This window comes from Bos javanicus, chromosome 2 (genome assembly GCF_032452875.1).
Source record: "Bos javanicus breed banteng chromosome 2, ARS-OSU_banteng_1.0, whole genome shotgun sequence".
Lineage (NCBI taxonomy): Eukaryota > Metazoa > Chordata > Mammalia > Artiodactyla > Bovidae > Bos > Bos javanicus.
The window spans coordinates 1,945,129-1,965,942 of NC_083869.1; the positions used below are offsets into that span (position 1 = coordinate 1,945,129).

The window sequence follows — 20,814 nt, forward strand, 5'->3', positions numbered from 1 at the left end:
TCTCTGAGCTTTTACATTCACAGCAAATTTATTCCTACAGACTAAGCCCAACAAAGCTAGTAGAGGTGATGGAATTCCAGTTGAGCTAATTCCAATCCTAAAAGATGCTGTGAAAGTGATGCACTCAATATGCCAGCAAATCTGGGAAACTCAGCAGTGGCCACAGGACTGGAAAAGCTGAGTTTTCATTCCAATCCCAAAGAAAGACAATGCCAAAGATTGCCCAAACTACCGCACAATTGCACTCATCTCATATGCTAGCAAAGTAATGCTCAAAATTCTCCAAGCCAGGCTTTAACAGCACGTGAACCGTGAACTTCCAGATGTTCAAGGTGGATTTAGAAAAGGCAGAGGAACCAGAGATCAAATTGCCAACATCCGCTGGATCATCAGAAAAGCAAGAGAGTTCCAGGAAAACATGTACTTCTGCTTTATTGACTATGCCAAAGCCTTTGACTGTGTGGATCACAACAAACTGTGGAAAATTCTGAGAGAAGGGAATACCAGATTACCTAAACTGCCTCCTAAGAAATCTGTATGCAGGTCAAGAAGCAACAGTTATAACTGGACATGGAACAACAGAATGGTTCTAAATCAGGAAAGGAGTATGTCAAGGCTATATACTGTACCCTGCTTATTTAACTTATATGCAGAGTCCATCATGAGAAATGCTGGACTGGATGAAACACAAGCTGGAATCAAGATTACCAGGAGAAATAGCTCAGACATGCAGATGACACCACCCTTACGGCCAAAAGCAAAGAAGAACTAAAGAGCCTCCTGATGAAAGTGAAAGAGGAGAGTGAAAAAGTTGGCTTAAAACTCAACATTCAGAAAACTAAGATCAAGGCATCTGGTCCCATCACTTCATGGCAAATAGACAGGGAAACAATGGAAACAGAAAAGTGAGAGACTTCATTTTTTGGGGCTCCAAAATCACTGCAGATGGTGACTGCAGCCATGAAATTAAAAGACGCTTGCTCCTTGCTCCTTGGAAGAAAAGTTATGACCAACCTAGACAGCATATTAAAAAGCAGAGACATTACTTTGCCATCAAAGGTCCGTCTAGGCAAAGCTATGGTTTTCCCAGTGGTCATGTATGGATGTGAGAGATGGACTATAAAGCTGAGTGCTGAAGAACTGATGCTTTTGAAGTGTGGTGCTGGAGAAGCCTCTTGAGAGTCCCTTAGACTGCAAGGAAATCCAACCAGTCCATTCTAAAGGAGATCAGCCCTGAATATTCACTGGAAGGACTGACGCTGAAGCTCCAATACTTTGGCCACCTGATGTGAAGAACTGACTCACTGGAAAAGACCCTGATGCTAGGAAAGATTGAAGACCGGAGGAGAAGGGGATACCAGAGGATTAGATGGTTGGATGGCATCACCGTCATGAATCTGAGCAAGCTCCGGAGGTTGGTGATGGACAGGGAAGCCTAGCGTGCTGCAATCCATAGGTCACAAAGAGTCGGACACGACTGAGCGACTGAACTGAACTGAAGCCCATCAGCAAACTGTGGTACAACCAAACAACAAAATACTACTCAACAATAAAAAAGGTAGAAGTGCTGGTACACATATTAATTACATGGGATAGATCTCAAAAAAAGAAAATACACAAAAGAAGTCAGACACAGTAACACATGACATGATACTCCAAGAAAGACCAACATAATCTACACAGAAAACCAATTAGAGGTACCCAGGGATCAGAGGGCATCTTTCACGGGAACAAAGTCACTCAACTGCAGTGGTGTTACACATCTGTATACAATCTGTATACGTGTCTAAACGCACCAAACTGCACTTTTAAGGATGGCTCATCTGCAAATTATATCTCAATAAAAGTGCTTTCAAAAAAGTCTGAGAAACCATTTCTCATTCACTAAAATATAGCCACTGTTTTGTTCCACTACCTTCTGCTGTTTTTCAGGCAACTTCATAATTCCATTTTCCCAAAGCCTTTTATCTTTCTCAGCAAAGAACTGTCCCAAAGCTGTGGTACATATACACAATGGAGTACTACTCAGCCATTAAAAAGAATACATTTGAATCAGTTCTAATGAGGTGGATGAAACTGGAGCCTATTATACAGAGTGAAGTAAGCCAGAAAGAAAAGCCCCAATACAGTATACTAACACATATACATGGAATTAGAAAGATGGTAACGATAACCCTGTATGGGAGACAGCAAAAGAAACACAGACGTATAGAACAGTCTTTTGGACTCTGTGGGAGAGGGAGGAGGGGATGATTTGGGAGAATGGCATTGAAACATGTATAATATATAAGAAACGAATCGCCAGTCCAGGTTCGATGCAGGATACAGGAAGCTTGGGGCTGGTGCCCTGGGATGACCCAGAGGGATGGTATGGGGAGGGAGGTGGGAGGGGGGGTTCAGAATGGGGAACAAGTGTACACCCGTGGTGGATTCATGTTGATGTATGGCAAAACCAATACAATATTGTAAAGTAATTAGCCTCTAATTAAATAAATTTAAATTAAAAAAATAAATAAAAAATAGCAAAGAAAAAAAGGACTGTCCCAGGTACCTTTTACAGTCTTTCAGGAAACTGAAATTTTTTCAAATAAGAGAATTTTGTAAAGGCCAAAATAAATGGAAATCCAAAGGTGTAATGTCTAGTGAATACAGCAGATGAACCAGCACTTCCCAGTCAAGCTGTAAAAATTTGTGCCTGGTCATCAGAGAAACATGGTCTTGCATTATCCTGATGGAAGATTATGCATTTTCTGTTGCCTAATTCTGGACACTTTTTGTCAAGTGCTGCTTTCAGTTGGTCTAACTGGGAGCAGTACTTGTTGGAATTGTATGGTTTTCCAAAAGGAGTCCATAACAGAGGACTCCCTTCCAATCCCACCATACACACAACATCACCTTCTTTGGATGAAGACAGGCCTTTGGTATAGGGTTGGTGATGGTTCATTTCACTTGCCCCACAGTCTCTTCCGTTCCACATTATTGTACAGTATCCACTTTTTATTGCCATCACAATTGTTTTTAAAACAAAAGACAGAATGTTTGCATTATGTTTAAGTAGAGAATCACATGTGGAAATACAGTCAAGAGGTTTTTTATCCAAACTGATGTGGGACCCAAATGCCAAAGAGATGAACATAACCAAGCTGGTGCAAATGACTGTCAACGCTTGCTTCAGACATGTTGGCTGTCTCCTGAGTAGTACAATGTTCGTTGTTCTCAATGTCTCAATTTGACTGCTATCAATTTCAACTGTTAAACCCGGCCGTGGAGCACTGTCCAGCAAGAAATCACCCTGAAATCTCACAAACCACTTCTGACACATTCAATCAGTCACGGCACCTTTTCCATATACTGCACAAGTCTTTCTTGCACTTCAGTTGCGTTTTTACCTTTCTCGAAATAATGAAGCATGATATGCCAAAAATGTTGCTTTTTTTCTATCATCTTCAATAATAAAACGGCTACAGAAAAATTCACCAATTTTGATAAGATTCTTACAAAATGTATGCTGATATGATAGCTGTCACAACACAATCTAACAAAACTGTTGTGAATGAAGTTAAAAACAACTAAGTGCTCCTAGAACTTACCTTATGGGCAGGGGGGAGCTTTTTGGCTAACCCAGTATTTTGAAATTTACTAAATATGATGTAAGTAAAAACACTGCCACCAATTTAATACCAATTCTAGGCTAAAAGAGAGTAGAATAAACAGACTTTCAGGATTTGGAAATGCAACTTTAAAGACAAGAGCAGTTAAGTCCCTCTCTCTAGCTGCTCATCTAACTAGTATTTAAGAGAGACAGAAAAGGAAAGTGATGGTTTTACAGGTATAGACATGTAAAAATCCATCACATTGAAGCTTTAAATATGTGTCCTTAACTGTACACAAATTATACCACAATAAGGTAGCAAAACATTTAATTATAAAGACAAAAAGGTAACTACAAAAGCCACCAACTTCTAACCATGCACTGACACTCCCAGAAGATGGCTCAATAACAGCTCCTAATCAGAGAAGGAAATGAGACACTGGTGCCTGGTGGACACATTCATGACCAGTCACAGTGATAGAAGCACTATATCAGGGCAGAGTGTTTATTCATCACCAACATCAGCTGCCATGCTCAGGGCCAACAGAGCCCATCAGAGAAGGTCCAGCCCTCTTGAAAAGGTGCCACCTTCAGGGGAAAAGCACAGGGAAAGAGAACACCACCAGAGCAGCAGTGACACAGTCCTGGCAGACAAAGGCAGGAGCAGGCGGTCTCAAGAATGGAAGGCTGCGAGTGAAGGCAAAGTATGTCTGGATAGCTTCCTCTTCCCAGAACTAACCACTCCTTCCCATTTCTCAAAACCATGCAGCAGCGACATACTTGAGTTAGTAACTCACAGAACACTGCTAAACAAGGTCCCAACGGCCTGAATTAAGAGACCCTCACAGGAGTCACTGAACTTACATCTGACCAAAAGGATACCAGCTTTTTATAAAAATGTCAGACAATCGGAACAGTCACAGAATTGCATATTTTGAGAACAAGTGCTAAGACTTCAAACTTAAAAATCACATTCAGAACCTCTGGGGCTAGCCAGTTTTCATAGGTTGAAAAGAACCAGCAAGGCCCCCCCTTCTTCACTGTACGATTGAAAAATATCTATGACATAGATGTAACAACTGGAAATATAAATACTGACTGTAGTACTTGATACCAGAGAAGGCAATGGCACCCCACTCCAGTACTCTTGCCTGGAAAATCCCATGGATGGAGGAGCCTGGTAGGCTGCAGTCCATGGGGTCGCTAAGAGTTGGACACAACTGAGCGACTTCCCTTTCACTTTTCACTTTCATGCATTGGAGAAGGAAATGGCAACCCACTCCAGTGTTCTTGCCTGGAGAATCCCAGGGACAGGGGAGCCTGGTGGGCTTCCGTCTATGGGTCGCACATAGTCGGACACGACTGAAACAACTTAGCAGCAGCAGCAGCAGTATTTGATACTATTCAAGAATTAATGTTATTTTTTAGGTGTGGTGATACATATTTTAAATTCACCATTTAAAGATAGTACTGTAAAACTGATGAATATGATGTCTTGAGATTGGCTTCAAATAACACAGGGGAAACTGATGGGAATACAGATGGAAAAAAAACACCTAGAAGCTATTAGCTGCTAAGGCCAGGGCATGGGCAGATGGATCCCATACTATTGTGTACTTAGGTATGTTGTAACTGCTGAGGGTTAGGGTGTGGGTAAGCAGAAATCATACTGCTGTGTACTTATGTGTTTTTGTATTAGAAAATTTTCACAATAAAAGGTTTTTCAAAGTGTTTTACAAAGGTGAAGTAAACTTATGGATTAAAACAGACGAGACATAATGAATTCAACTTTTTTAACAAATTCAACATGTAAATTTTGAATAGATCTTGTTTCCAATTTTTTGTTAAATTTTTAGGACAACTGGGCAAATTTAAATATGAGCTATCAAATAACTGAGAGAATTACAGCTTCTAAGTATGATAACTATCCTGGGCATGCAGTGGAATGTCTTCATTATGTTAAGGGCCATACTGAAGGACAAAAGCCTAAAAGACTGTAACTCTGAGCTGGTTCGGAACACACACACTCTCTTATACGGTAGATAAAGCTCGCGTGGCGCAATGGTGACTGCTGAGTCTCAGTGCTGGATATTACGGATTCACTGTATCGTTCACTCCATTATTCTGTATATTTGAAAATGTTCTGTAGGAAAATAAAGTGAAAAAAATAATGCCTTCAGATAGTGGCACACAGCTGAGAGAGGATCTAAGAAAACGCCCCAGGAAACAACAGTCATGCAGGAGCTAAAGGGACAAGGAAGGAGCAAGCAGAGGTCCACCAGTACTAAGAAGTGAACACAAAAGGTTGCTGAGCCTTTACGAAGACCATGATTTAGGACGGCATGGTCTTTAGCAATCTGATCTGAAAAATAACCTGATCTGATTAGCTACAAAAGCAAATAAAGGTAAAATATGCCAATGGTCAATACATACAGCCAACATTCTATAGAAAGGCACAGCTCTACAGGACAAACTATTTCATAAACAGAGTAGAAAACTGAGAAACCGTCTGAGGAAGTGAAAACACAAGCAACACGTCCATGACCTGAAAGAAAGATTAGGAGGAAAGAGCCTCTAAGAAACTACTCAACATTCAATACTGAATATTCAAAGTTCAATATTCCTAATAAGAAAGTCCATGACCATTTTGTTACTATTCACTTCAGCAAAAGCCTGAAGCTTGGACTGAAGAGAAAAAGGAAGCTGTCCACCTAAATAAGCCTCAAGGACACACAAGTATAAAGCAAAGCTAGGAAGATCTAAGTACACACCCCTCCAGAGCCTGAGCCCTCTGACTCGGAAGCACTCTTTCGCCCCACCGCAACCACTGAATCAACAATAGGCCAACATAAGATGTCAAGTTTTTTTAAGAGACGCTAGAGGCCTACTGTGGCAGAGGTCCATCAGCTGGCCTGAGGTCTCTTACTCACCTGAAGTGTCCTTTTTAACACCTGCCTCATATGTACATTTTTCTGAAGATAAAAAGATGACTAATGATGTATTTAAAATGTGCACATCTCATATGTGTATATTTCACCTAAAATCAAAACCTAAAAGAACTGTAAACAAATACAAACAATATGCACACTGAAATACAAGGGGTAAAGTGTATCAACATCCACAGCTTAGTTCAAAACACATGAAAAAACAAGGCACACTTCAGGATGGACAGAGTAGAATGTTTAATTTTAAAAGTTGATTTTAAAGTTTAACTGTAGAACCCTCACAGTCCATTTATTGATGTTCACTGAGTTTTTTCCAGCTTCTCTGTATATTGGAAAAACAGTCACCCACTATTTCTGCTAATTATAACAACAATTTCTAACTGCTGATAATATATATATTATCCTACTGCTTATTCTTATAACTGTGAACTATGTCCTAAACTTAGAAATTGATTTTGGCTTTTCATATGGGCACAAATATTACATCACTTTCTATCCAACACTGAAGACAAGTCAATTTCAAGGGATGCAAATGTCTCTCAGTCAATTAAAAACCAAATGTGTGTAGACACATTCCTTTTTCTTTTATATAGCACTAGATTCATTGTGTCACAACAACCTCAACAGGAGTCTTACAAACTTAAAATTAAAAAATACAAATAAACACATATACATCTCATAATATCAAAAACAGACAAAGCCTTTGTGAAACAATTTTTAGATGTGCCAATGATTCATAATGCAAAACCAAATACATTCATCGCTTGGTCTTTCAAAAACAGTGAACAGCTTTCCACATGCTCCTTTCCTAGAGATCATTCATAAGGATGCCACACAGACCACACACTAATCACAGCCTTGCCCCTCCTCACTCTCAGGAGACACACACTGCCACGGGCTGACCTCTCTGGGCAGAACTCATGCACAGACAGGGCCACAGCTCTCCAACTGTGAACTCTGAGGGGCAGAAGCTTTCTACTTGGAAACAGATCATTTTCCCCCCAAAGTACTGCATACCACACATATTTCATATAATAACTTTCTAAGTATAAGACATTTACTTAGGAAATATGGAAATTCAGAAACATAGAACATGTGAAGAGGAAAAACCTGCACCAAACACAGCATCATGAAATTTCAGAAGCCAGAGACAGAGCACCAAAGATAAGCCCAGCCCAGTCCACCAAGCATCAGAAAGACACTGGGTCTTCCTGGGGGTCCAGTGGTTAAGAATCCACCTGCCGATGCAGGGGTCAGAGGTTCAATCCCTGGTCCAGGAAGATCCCACATGCAGAGCACTTATCGCGCCTATGCTGCAACTGCTGAAGCCGCGCCCTACAGCCTGTGCTCCACAGGAGCAGCCACCAAGATGAGGGCCCCGGGCACCACCGTGAAGAGCAGCCCCGCTCGCTGCGACCAGAGCAGCCCGTGCGCACCAACCAAGACCTAGCGCAGCCAATAAAGACATAGCATGTTCTTAAAAAGATAATGACATTCTCAATGGCAACAACAAAACTGGCAAATAATTCAGCAATGTTCCCAAAATTCTAAGGGGAAATAACTGTTAGCCTAGAATTCTATATCCAGACAAACAAACCATGAACTGTGAGTGCAGAATAAATCATTTTCAGACATGAAAGATCTCAAAACTATGATTTTCTAATATTCTCTTGAGAGATTACTGAACAAAGATCCTCCACTAACACCAAGGAATAAACTAAAAAAGTAGACAAAGAATCAAGTGGAAGGGAAGAGGCGCAAACTCCCTGGGATGATGGAGGAGAAAGACCCAGGGTAAGCCCCAGAGGACAAGCAGCCAAGGCCAGAAGATGAGAGAAGGTTTCAAAAAGATATCACCAAGAGGGGAAAACCCTCATGGCCTAAAAAGCTGAGAAGAGATTCCACACCTGGGCGGAAGTAGAGGATTTAATTAACTATGTAGTTACAGAAATCTAGGGAATAAAAAAGTAACTGCAGAAGAAAACAGCCACACATTCACAGCAGTGTGCAATGCTGACATGGTCACAGCAAGAGAGAGAGTGTGGGAGCTACTCTCCAGTTGCAGTGCACAGGCTTCTCACTGCAGGGGCTTCTCCTGTTGCAGGGCACAGGCTCTAGGGCGCTTGGGCTTCAGTAGTTACAACATGTGGGCTCAGGAGTTTCTGCTCTCAGGCTCAGAGCACAGGCTCAACAGTTGTGGCGCACAGGCTTAGTTGCTTCACAGCATGTGGGGTGTTCCCAGATCAGAGATCAAACCCATATTCTCCTGCACTGGTAGGTGGATTCTTCATCACTGAGTCACCAGGGAAGCCCTATCCATTTTAAATACAACAATGTGTATGTCCGTTCCAAACTCCCTAATTATCCCTTCCCCACATCAACCATAAGTTCAAAGTGGAGCTTAATTTTTAAACAAATCTGGGATCTTACTTCATGGACATAATTCTGAGTTTAAAAAGAAAAAAAGCAGAATATCATAAAGCATTTTCACTTATTTAATATCCCTCTCAAACAAAAGACAGACCAGTTAAACACTGAAATAAACCAACAGTTTAATCAAACCATTACTTTACTAGGTAGATCTGCACTTACACATAACTATTTGCATACTGATCTCAATTTTAAGCTTCTTTCTATTATACTGCCAAACTGTCCTCTAAACATGTTTCCCTAATTTATCCACCACTAAGCCATGCATGGAAGCAATCACAGAAGCCTTTGCATCACTCAGCGATGTTTTCATCTTGTAAAAAGACATTGCCAATGTAATATCTAAATCTTACCTCTTACAAAGAGCTTACTACAAAAAACTGAATGTTTTCTTGATGATCAATGCAAATATGATGTTAGTTACAGATACTGCTGGCTGTAAATGGGAGTAGAAAAGAATCCTGAATGTGTGCCTGAATGTGCCTTGGGAGTATGATTGCATGCTTACTGCTAGAATCCTCAAATAACATAGCTGAGGAGATATAATGATTCATTAAATAAATGCCAAAAATGAAACATCTTTCCCAGGAGTGACACAGTCAGGATTTGCGCCACATCTTGTTAACACAACAGCCTGAACGCTTTCCAATATTGTTCTGATTCCAAAAACGGACATTCCTCTCCGGATGCACATGTATTCAGCTTACTGTGCTTGTTCATGAGAATGCAATTAATATCACCCTCATCTCCAGATTCTGAGTAATGGAATCTTTCAGCAAAAGACACGACATCTCATTCTCTAAACCCTCCCTGTGTCACACTTCTAAGAACTAAGACATAAACAGTGTTGGGGCTGCAAAAGTGCTTTAAAGGCCACATACATATACACACTCCATATACTACACATCAGCTTTGTCTGAAAATCTGGTGGTGAGAGAACCAGAAGACTGAGAAAGCAGCAGAAATGGAGAAAAAATTTAGTTTTTTTACAGTGACAAATTTTTACTTAATCAACAGATAAGAAAAAAGGCCCACTAAAAAAGGAAATTTAAAAATTCAAGTTATAAAAATACTGAGAGGATCTCAGAAGAAGAAGGGATACAGGTGTAGCCCAGACTCCAGTCAGGTGGCTAGAAGCACTCAACAGGACACTGGTGGGGCTTTCAAAGTACCATTTATTTTTTTTGCAAATTTTACACACATCTTTATTCCCAGCATCTCCTAACAATCTGAAGATCTGGCAATGCTGGGCCAGCAGTGTGGCAGTTGACAACCATCCAGCACTCAGCAGGGGACACCCATTCAAACCAGGCAGGTCCTCTTGGCAGCCACCATGCCCATCACGCCCACTACTCCCCCCTGCAGGCCCCACTTCTGGGTTAGAGGAACAGCTTGAGAGCAGTCTTGGAAAGAAAGGACCCAGTTCTCTACAAGAAGGAAGAGGAATGGCAGCTGTTCTACAGGTTGGCAAGAGGAGAAAGCTATCAGACAGCAGTACCCGCCCTGTACACACCAAACCTTCTCCTCAGGGGAGCACTTCATACCTGCAGGCCAAGCAAAGCAGTCTGACCAGCTGCAAATAAACCTGAAGCTCTTTTTGTAAAAGAGTAAGAAAAAACTGGAAGCTTTTAGTACATTTTTACATTAACTTGTACCACAGAGAAAATGAGTACAAGTGAGTTACACTGGAGAATTCTAGAACAATGACATTTTCTGGAGGTCTCCAGCATGATCACATATAGTAGAAAAACTAGTACTTATGCAAAACATAACTTCAATTCATTCCTACCACCATATAGAAAAATTAGCCTAAAATGGATCATATATCTAAAAGTAAAATCTAAAACTGTAAAACTTCTAGAAGAAAACTGTTGTGATGTTGGGTTAGGCAAAGATGTCTTAGAAATGATACCAAAATCATGATCCATAAAAGAACAAAATGATAAACTGAACTTCGTTAAATTTTAAACCTCCTGCTCTTTTAAAGATGATGTTGAGACTGAAAAGAGCCACTGACTATGAAAAAATATTCGCAAATCATGTATCTGATAAAGAACTCTCAAACCCAATAAGAAAACAAACTTAAAAACAGACAGGCAGAAAAAGATGTACACAGTTAACCAAAGTAAAATGGCAAACAGGCACATGAAACAAGGTTTGATATTATTAGTCATTAGATAAGTTCAAGTTAAAACTACATTAACGTATCACTACATATTCACTAGCATGTCTAAAATTAAAAAGAAGGACTACCAAGTATTGGCAAAGACGTAAAGGCATTTGAACTCTCCTCCACTGCTGGTGGCAGCATACAATGTCACAACCCCTTTGGAAGATAGTTTGGCAGTTTCTTATAAAGTTAAATGTATACCTACCTGCCCGAAGTATTTATTAAGAGAAATGGAAGTTTATGTTCATATAAAGAATGTACACAAATATTCATAGCAGTTTCATTTGTGACAGCCCCAAACTGCAAACAAGCCAAATGTTCATCAACTGGTGAATGAATAATCAATTAGTGGTATTTCTGTACAATGGAACAACAATAAGAAATGAACTACTGATATAAACTACAACATGGATGTCAAAAATTGTGCTGAATGAAAGCCAGCACCCTCCAAAATACATTTTATATGATTCACTTATACAAAATTTTAGATTAACTACAAGTGATCTGCAGTGAGGGAAAACAGAGGAGCTATTTCCCGGAGCCTAGGCAAGGTCACGAAGGAGCAGGAGGAAACTTCTGGGGATGAGCAGTGAGTGAACACACGAAACTGAAAGGATGCCACGCACTGCATCGAGCGCCCTGCAAATGCATGTAGTTACTGAGAGGCAGTCACACCTGCAGACAGCTGTGCTTACACAGTTAAGCCAGATAAGATGGCTTACAAAAGGAGATGGTAGTACCACTCAGCGGTTAAAGAATCCAGTGAGTAGTAACAGGGAAAAACACTGCTTCATCCCAGGGAAGGGATGTTCCCTTACAGATCCTAAAAGATGGCATGAAGTAGCAGGTATTCTAGTCCAGGTGTAAGAGAAAGAGTGCGAATAAAAGCCATGCAAAAACAAAAGAAAAATATTGTTTTGGAAAGAACAGGTCAATGTGGCAAAGACCTAGGAATTTTAAGTTGGAGACTAGGCTTCACTGTGTCTTAAGAGTCATGGGAAATCGACCTGCAAACATTACTCTGGTATAAAGCCAAGGAACACAAAGTCAAGGAGAGAAACCTTGGAAGCAAGAAGACCAAGCCAAGAAGGTCTTTCTTTGGGTGTGAGCTACAAGGCAAACAAAGGCAGTAAGGATGGGATTGGAATGGGACACATGGGCAGAAGGAAGGAAGAATTTTATGATTATCCAACCAAGAACTCAGGACAAGGACACTGCTGCTGTCTCCTCTTCTGTCAAGTTAACTACGTGAGGCTACGGGTTCCAAGGGACAAAGGCGCACCCCAGCAGACTCAGGAGGCTGAGCCTTTGGGTCGGAGTGTAGGCCACCACAGTTGCAGCAGAATCACAAAGTCCATTCTGGGTGAATAAAGCCTGGAATGAGCCAACACCAAAATGAAGGCTCACAGAGGAAAGTCCCGTTTAAGAAAAACTATCTTTACACGGTCCAGACTCAAACAAATTCCACTTTCACCTGTACCACTGATTTCAAAAATCTGAAAATATTCTTATGGACCTTACACAGAAAATAAGACTTTCTTTTAAAACCATAATCAAAGTGCTAAAGTACTAGAGAGAGATCAGTTATCTCTAGAAATGTTAGCAACATGGAAATTCTACCCATTAAAATGGCAGGATGATCTTTAGTTTCTAGTAATCAACACTATTTCATAAATACATACAAAGTCTGGCACAAACAGTTACTCGTACCAAGCTATGACTGGAATGAAGTTCTGTGTTGTGGAAGGGTATCTGAAATGCAATATACAAAGCTTTAAATGCAAAAAGAATTAACTTTTTATTCTACTTATCAAGAAGCCTAATCCTATGAACCAAGAAATCAATACAAACCCCAAATTCCAATTCTATAACCACTCTTCTTGAAATTCATCCCCATTACATTCTCCCATAGTCACATTAACAAAACACTTTTGCCACCCAGCACATGTGGGCTTGCATACCTGCTTGGAAGGTAGGATTCGCTCCAGGGTACATGTTGGGGGAGTAGGCAGGAGCTGCTGCTGCATAGCCCATTGGGAAACCAGCTGGAGAAAAATAAAGAACAGTGTGATTTTAAAACCAGGGCTCCCAAAGACCTGACTGTCCTCACCTTCTTCACCACAACTCCCAGACTGAGCTCGGGAGCCCAAAAGCACGTGGGTACTCAGCAGGCTGCCTCTAGTCGTCTCCTTTCCTCAGAGTTGTGATGGGTCACGATCATAAACATGTCATTTAAACCTATGAGTAAATGCTTACAACTTTCTATAACTGAAAACATTTGACAGAAATGGAATTAAATGAAGAAGGAAAAACAAAAACCCAAAATGAAGTCAGAAAACTCACAATATTTCTGGCAGCTTTACTCTAGCGTTTATTCACATAATTCATTACTTAGCAAGATTAATAAGAGCGCTAAGAGCTTCATGCACTAAAGAGGCTCTAACTATATACATACACATGGAACCGGGAAAAATCCAACCTCACAATCCATTTGCTAGCAACCTGACTTTTATTAACACAAATGAGGGATCCTTAATATGACTAAATTATAACCACTTATCAATCATGTGAACACAAAAGAAATTTTAGTCAAAACCAGAGGGGCCTCAGTTATCTGCTCTAGGGCCCTCATAGTTCAGCTGGACCCAGTTATGAGTCACTGGGGCACTACAGGGCACAGAGCCAAGGTCTGCTAGACTTCACTAGCGACACAACTAGCTGTGAGGAGCTATAATCCCTCCAGGAAATTCTAATTTGCAGGGCTCCAGTCAACAAGGCAGAGAACCACTGTCCCTTCCTGTTCCTGCCCACGGTGCTGGCCACAGAACTGTCCTCCTGAAAATGCCCCTTGGCAAGCACCGTAAACTATCTCCAACATCTACTCTACCTCCCTTCTGGCACACAGGGGCTGGAAAACTAAATACTGCGCTCCTCTTTTGCAAGAAATTGGAAGTGATCTCAAATCCTAATCACTTCATGAAAACAAAACCTTCAGAATAGCAAAAAATACCATTAGCTGAGTAAAAAAGACAGCTTTTCACAAGAAACATACTTGCAAATTATTTAGACAATGGGCAAATACATTTAATATGTAAATAATTTTTAAAGTTAAAAAAAAAATAGAAAAAAACAACCAACAGAAGACATGAACAGAGAGAACTGCCAACCACATTACTAACTTCAGACTGGAGAAAATCCAAAAGGAGACAACACACTCTGCTGGCAAGGCTGTGGGGTAACAACAGACTCACACACTTCTGGTAGGAATACAAAGCAGTAGGATTTTTTCCTAGTACCTTTAAAATTACATTTGCATTAGAAGATGTAGTATATATACTATGAAATATTACTCAGCCACTAAAAGAATGAAATAATGCCATTTGCAGCAACATAGACGGACCCAGAAGTCATCATACTAAGTGAAGCAAGACAAAGACAAGTAACATGGGGTATTTGTTTTATGTGGAATCTTAAAAAAAAATGATATAAATGAACTTATTTACAGAACAGAAACAGACTCACAGACCTAGAGAAGAACGTATGGTAAACAAGAGTAAAGTTGGTGCTATATTTAAAACTGATAACGAACAAGAACCTACTATATAGCACAGGGAACTCAGCTCAATATTCTGTCATAACCTAAATGGGAAAAGAATTTGAAAAAGGATACACGTACATGTATAACTGAATCACTCTGCTGTAGACCTGAAACTAACACAACAATGCTAATCAACTATACTCCAATATAAAAGTTAAAAAAATTTTTTTAAGAATAACAGGAAAAAAATTACATCTGCATGCACTCGCTCCCCTGGCCATTTCACCTCAAGGAATCCACCCTGAAGATAATTTCCTCAAACACAATCCACTACAGTATTACTGGAATAGCAAAATCCTTCAAACAAAATCCTTCACATCCATCCAAAGAACTGGTTGAATTAAACTATGAAAACCCCACAAGTTGCAGGCTTATGCAGCAGTATTACATAAAACACAAAGAACAAGGCAAACCTTTGTGAGCTGACAGGGAACAATGATTAAGTTGACAAAGCAAAGCGAACACCAGCACCTGCACCTCTATTCCAGAAGCCTACTCAGCCTCAAGGAGGAAGGAGGCTGGCAGCGTTCAGCAGCAGCACACTCTCGGCCACTTCTGCCTGCTGAGACCTCCCCTGCCGAAGCTACCGCAGGGCTCCTCACTGAGCCAGCTGACACTGCACACAGGCACCACGGTCCTGAGGCCCCCCTCCCCAGTGCTGCTTCCACCCACCAGATCCTTCACAAGTGTCATCCACCACAGTGATGTCTGCACTCCTAATTCCATCTCAGTGTACAACACCCTTTATGTAACAAAGGAGAAATTAGAATATATGGACACAGTTGGCCTGGGGGCATGACATGACTGAATGTCAAAGTGCCCTCCAAAATGTATTTTTTGAAACTCCAAAAAAAAAAAAAAAGAAACTCTAATCCCCAGTGTGGTGGGGAAACTCAATTGTAGTCACTTTACAACATATACATACATTAAATCATCACATACACTTTAAAAAAAGTGCTGTACAAACTAAATACATACAATTTTTTTTCTTATCAATCATACCTCAAATGGGGAGGGAAGACATCAACTGGACCACCTATACTTTTTAATACACCATGTATTACATTCCATGAAAAAAATACTAGAAATAGTAAGGCATAGGACCATATATGAGTGAAAAAGAAAAAAAAAAGATAAACTGATAACAGACCACAGATCCAGAGACTGCAACGTGGTCTTTAAAATAACTGTATTTCTTACTCTGAAAAGTAGACCTCAGGTTCGCTTTAAGCTGCTGCAGCTGTTTAGGAGACTTGTGCACAGTGTCTAAGTCTTTGGTCCCTCATCTTGCCCCTGCCCTCCACCAGCCAGGCTTGCTCCACCAGTAACCTACAAGTCCAGGGGGAATCTGGGAGCAGGAGCTGCAGAGGACCTGGAGCTGCAGCAACCCTCCTCCTGAAGTTGAGGGGGGTGCCCTGTGCAAGGTCCCAGGGCTGCACCCACAGTGCTGAGACTCAGTCTCCTAACCTTACAGTAGTAGCAGTAGCGTTACTCGCTCAGTCATGTCCAACTCTTTGTGGCACAGACTGTAGCCCGCCAGGCTTCTCTGCCCATGGGATTCTCCAGGCAAGAATACTGGAGTGGATTGCCATTCCCTTCTCCAGAGGATCTTTCCAACCCAGGAATCCAACCCAGCTGGTCTCCTGCACTGCAAGCAGATTCTTTACCATCTGGGCTACAGGGAAGACTATCTACCTTACAGTAGGTTTCAGTAATATTTAACTGAATCTCAGGCTCTAGGGATTAAAACTGGTCCACAGGCTCATGGAACCCTTGATTCAGCCAAGTCCCTCTGTGGTCCTTCCTCTCTTAGATAAAGTACCAGGGAGGAGGATTCTGAGATGGGACTAGAGGGACCCCTGAAGCGCTGGCCTCAGCTGACTAAGGAGGTTGGGACCCACACTGCCACAGATGCCAGAGGCCTCTTAGGGCAGAGTCCAGGGGGACAGTCAGGAGGTGGTCTCTGTCTCATCAAGTGAATATTGATCACCAAAGGGGTAGGGAGCAGGCTGATCGTGCTCCCTAAAAAGATGTGCTCCTTCTTCCCCTTGGTGCGTGAGCTTTAAGGCTCCAGTCACCCACACCCAGCTCTTTCCAGGTCCGACACACCTCTGGCAGTCTTGCAAGCCTGGCTTCCACTTGCAGAACTCCCAAGGCTCCAGGGAGAATCTAGGCTGCAGAGATGGTACCTGGAGGTTCAAGTCTAAAAAGTGCTGCCCCCTTCAGTGTGGAAGTGGAGGGGAAAAGGGTGAATGTAGTAACGGGGTAGGGAAGACAGGGGTGAGTGCCCTAGGAGCCTTTGAGAAAGAAACCCCAATCCCCTCCAACTATCCATTGATGCCATAGGTTTTCAGAGCCTTTTGAGAAGAGATGCCTCTTTCCTTACCTCTGTGTTGAAAACTATACAAACCCAACTTTTCATCCTCTTGCTGCTTTGCCAGAATTTTTTTTTTAATGTTGTTCTTGGCTTACTTGGTTTTCAGTTCCCTAAATAGCAGTTTTGAGCTGTCCAAGCTATTTCAAAGTGTTCTCCTTAAATTGAGACTAAACCCTACTCTTTTGGAAAAACTACCTTCACTTCAGAGGAGATATTCTTTTATTCCCATTCCTCCCTTCCCTGATGGTCCGGCGGCTAAGACTGCACTCCCCATTCAGGGGGCCCAGGTTCTATCCCTGGTGAGGGAACTAGATCCCACATGCTGCAACTAAGACCTGACATAACCTAAATAAATTTTTTAAAAAATCAAGCCAGTCAAACAGCTCTGTGAGCACTAAGCAGAATAAACACAAAACAGAGTCACGTCTTGTCATTCCACAGGAGAAACATAGATATGTTAAAAGCAGCAAGGAGGGAGCAGGGAAATACTAATTTCAAAGAAACAAAAATGACAAAAACCAGAGGACAACACAACTACCTTTAAAGTGCTGAGAGAAAATAACTGCCAACCTAAAACTGTACACTCAGTGTGGCAGGCAAAAAAAAAAAGGAACTCCTAAGAAGAAATATCATCAAATCCCTGGAACCTATAAATGTTACCTTATTTGGGAAAAGGTTCTTTGTCGACATAAGTTAAGGATCTCAAGATACTCATCATAGATTACAGGTGGTGGGGGCCTAAACCCAAGTGTCCACACTGTGAAACACAGATGAGAAGGAAATGATGTAACCATGAAAACAGAAGCCGGGATGATGTGTCCACAAAGCAATCTACGTCTAGGAACGCTGAAAGCTCCAGAAATTTCAAGAAGCAAGAAAGGATTCTCCCCTCCAGCTTCCACAGGGTGTGAGGCCCTGCCATGCCTGGATTTTGGCTTCTGGCTCCCACAACTGTGAGAGAATCAATTTCTATGGTTTTTAAGCCACCATCCTTGTAGCAATTTGTCACAGCAGTCACAGAAAACCAGTACACTCATCAAAAATAGGCTCAAAAATGAAAGCAAAATAAAAACATTTTCACAGAGAAAATTCACTGCTAGCAGACATGCAGTAAGAGTGGGGGAGGCGGGGTAACTAAAGGGATTTATCCCAGTAAAAGGAAAATGATCCCAAACAAAAAACACATAGATACAGAAAGCAATGAAAATAATGTGTGAGTTAATGTTGACTGCACAAAATAAAAACAGTAATGGCTTAAGGCATGGTCAGTTCAGTTGCTCAGTCGTGTCCAACTCTGATATACAAAAGAAGAGAGGGGGCAAAATGTGTTGTAATTGTTAGAGTCATCACTAAATAGTAATTTTTTCAAAAATTAACAGAAAGAAAAATTTAATGTAAAATATTTGGTTAATCCAAAAGAAGAAAAAGAAAGTGAACAAAACAGATACAGGAGCTATGAATTAGAAAACAATAGTAAGATGGTGTATACGAACCCAATTATTGTCATCCCTCAGTATCCCAGGTTCCAGGACATGATACCCCAAATCCACAGGTATGAATGACTGTATGTCAGCTCTCATGTAACTACAATTAGAAGACGTTCCTTTTTACCCATTAAGTGTAAATTTTAGAAAATTATGGACAAGCTTCTCCATCTGCTTGTATTAAAGTATAGAATGGTAAGCATAAAATGGTATAAAGGTACTAAAGTTATCCTAGCCTTAAAATCCTGTAGGCACATTATTTCGCTGTTTAACTCCAATTTCCATTCAAAATACCTAGAATGGTTACAAGTTTCTATACTGAACTTTTGCTGATCAGAGAGTTTTATCAAAGTCAAGGAGACCAAAATACTAAAAGCAAGGCAAGAGATAGGTATACCTACTAAGTCACTTCAGTCGTGTCCGACTCTGTGTGACCCCATAGACGGCAGCCCACCAGGCTCCCCCGTCCCTGGAATTCTCCAGGCAAGAACACTGGAGTGGGTTGCCATTTCCTTCTCCAATGCATGAAAGTGAAAAGTGAAAGGAAGTCGCTCAGTCGTGTCTGACTCTTCGAGACCCCATGGACTGCAGCCCACCAGGCTCCTCCATCCATGGGATTCTCCAGGCAAGAGTACTGGAGTGGGTTGCCATTGCCTTCTCCAAGGTATAAAGAAATGAATAAAATAAAGATCAATTAAAAATTTTAAAGACTTAAAGTTTTAGAAATTTCCTTTTAAAGACCAAAAACAAAAAACCCTAAAAAGTACACAGACCTGGTATATGACAGGCAACCAATATTTCATTACATAGTCTATCAGGTAATGCTAACACCATCAAGTTTAACCTATATCCTGATTTCAGAGCTACACAGGATTCTCTTCAGTAGACTACCTGGAACTCTGCTTAAACTAGTGCAAATACATTAAAGACAGGAGGTCTCACCACTAAATTATTTTTTACCAATTCTAGAAAATCCTGTCACTATTTTCCTTCTAGTCTCTCTACTTAGTCCTTCTGGAGCTTTTAATTCTCCTCAGAACTTCTCATCCTAACACCTCTATTTCGTAACCAGTCTACTTCCCCCTTCCTTCTGCTGCACACTGGTCCCTCCTTTAGCAGTGTTTTGCCTGTGGTTTAACTGGAATTCTGTTCAAATGCTTTTTTTTTTCCATTTAAGTTCCAGTTGGTTCTTTTTGCTATGATTCTTTCTTTTGCATCTTCAATTATTATCAGCACGCTTGTTTGATGTGGTGTCTACCTGATGTTTTATTCCTGCTATCTATCACGACTGGTGACTCAGACACGATGAACAAAGCACGGTGTTTTACAATGACTCTGACTTACCAGGCAGAACTCTGGGCCACCCACACGACCTAGACTGGGAACGCTTGCCTTCACACAGTTCTGTGTTCCTTGCTGTCAGGTGCTTCAGGGGTAATGCAGCCCAGAGACTACGTTTTTTGTTAGTTTCTCAATTTATGGACCCCTTGGAAGGACAAGTAATTCAAAGCAGAACCCAAAACATCCTTGAATGGTTACAAATTCTTAGAAAAGACTTCTTCCTTCCCAGAGCCCAAGCTGAAATGAACTTCTCTATGGAACCAGTATGGACTGATTTACTTACCTGTCTTATAGAAGTACCACCCTCCGGAGGAATCAGACTGACGAGGGGTTCCACTCCAAATCCCAGCCTTACAAGAGCAGAGACTTCATTTCGTCCCCAAAAGGGTTGCTAAAACCCACAAAGAACAAATGCCCCTAGGGCAGACACATCAACTCAATGGCCAAATACTCTGGTTTTTATGTCACCTTCATATTCAGCTGTAGAAATGGCTTTCTTGCAAAAGTTCAGTTAAACATTTTTGAAATGTTTCTTCAATTTTTCAGGGGTTTTGAGCAACAGGGTTTTAAGAGTATCTGTCCCACCATATTATCTAAACCCAAAATTGTAATGTTACAGACAACTATTCCTTTCAATTAGGGCAACCATTTGCTATTTTTGACCATCAACTCCTATTCTCACAAATTTCACTTCACGCTATTTCAGCCCATGTTTGACTAGCAGGCTTCATTAAGGTGGAGAATGTGGCTCAAGCATAAATTCATCAGTGGACTCCCCTTCCTGATCCAGGGTGCTGGCATGAAGAGAACAAGAAGTCCCACGGGGCCTTCCTATAAAGCCAGATGAAGAGACTCACAGCCAAGGGAGGGGCTGAGC

General features: G+C 41.1%; 1 protein-coding gene across 4 annotated transcripts in view; it reads right to left on the reverse strand.

Moving 5' to 3' along the window:
* Window positions 1-20,814, reverse strand: part of FAM168B (family with sequence similarity 168 member B) — a 40,558-nt gene that overhangs the window by 9,357 nt on the left and 10,387 nt on the right. The window contains exons 2-3 of one of the 4 annotated variants that reach the window (XM_061431708.1): window positions 20,221-20,354; window positions 13,099-13,182 (exon numbers count right to left, since the gene is read on the reverse strand). The exons of 1 other annotated variant lie outside the window; for it this stretch is intronic. In XM_061431708.1, the coding sequence (XP_061287692.1) occupies window positions 13,099-13,171 (73 nt within the window). In that variant the 5' untranslated portion in view covers window positions 13,172-13,182; window positions 20,221-20,354. Of the gene's footprint in view, window positions 1-2,895; window positions 2,994-13,098; window positions 13,183-20,220; window positions 20,355-20,814 lie in introns of those variants that run through there. 2 more of the 4 variants (XM_061431697.1, XM_061431688.1) reach the window with 2 other exon arrangements.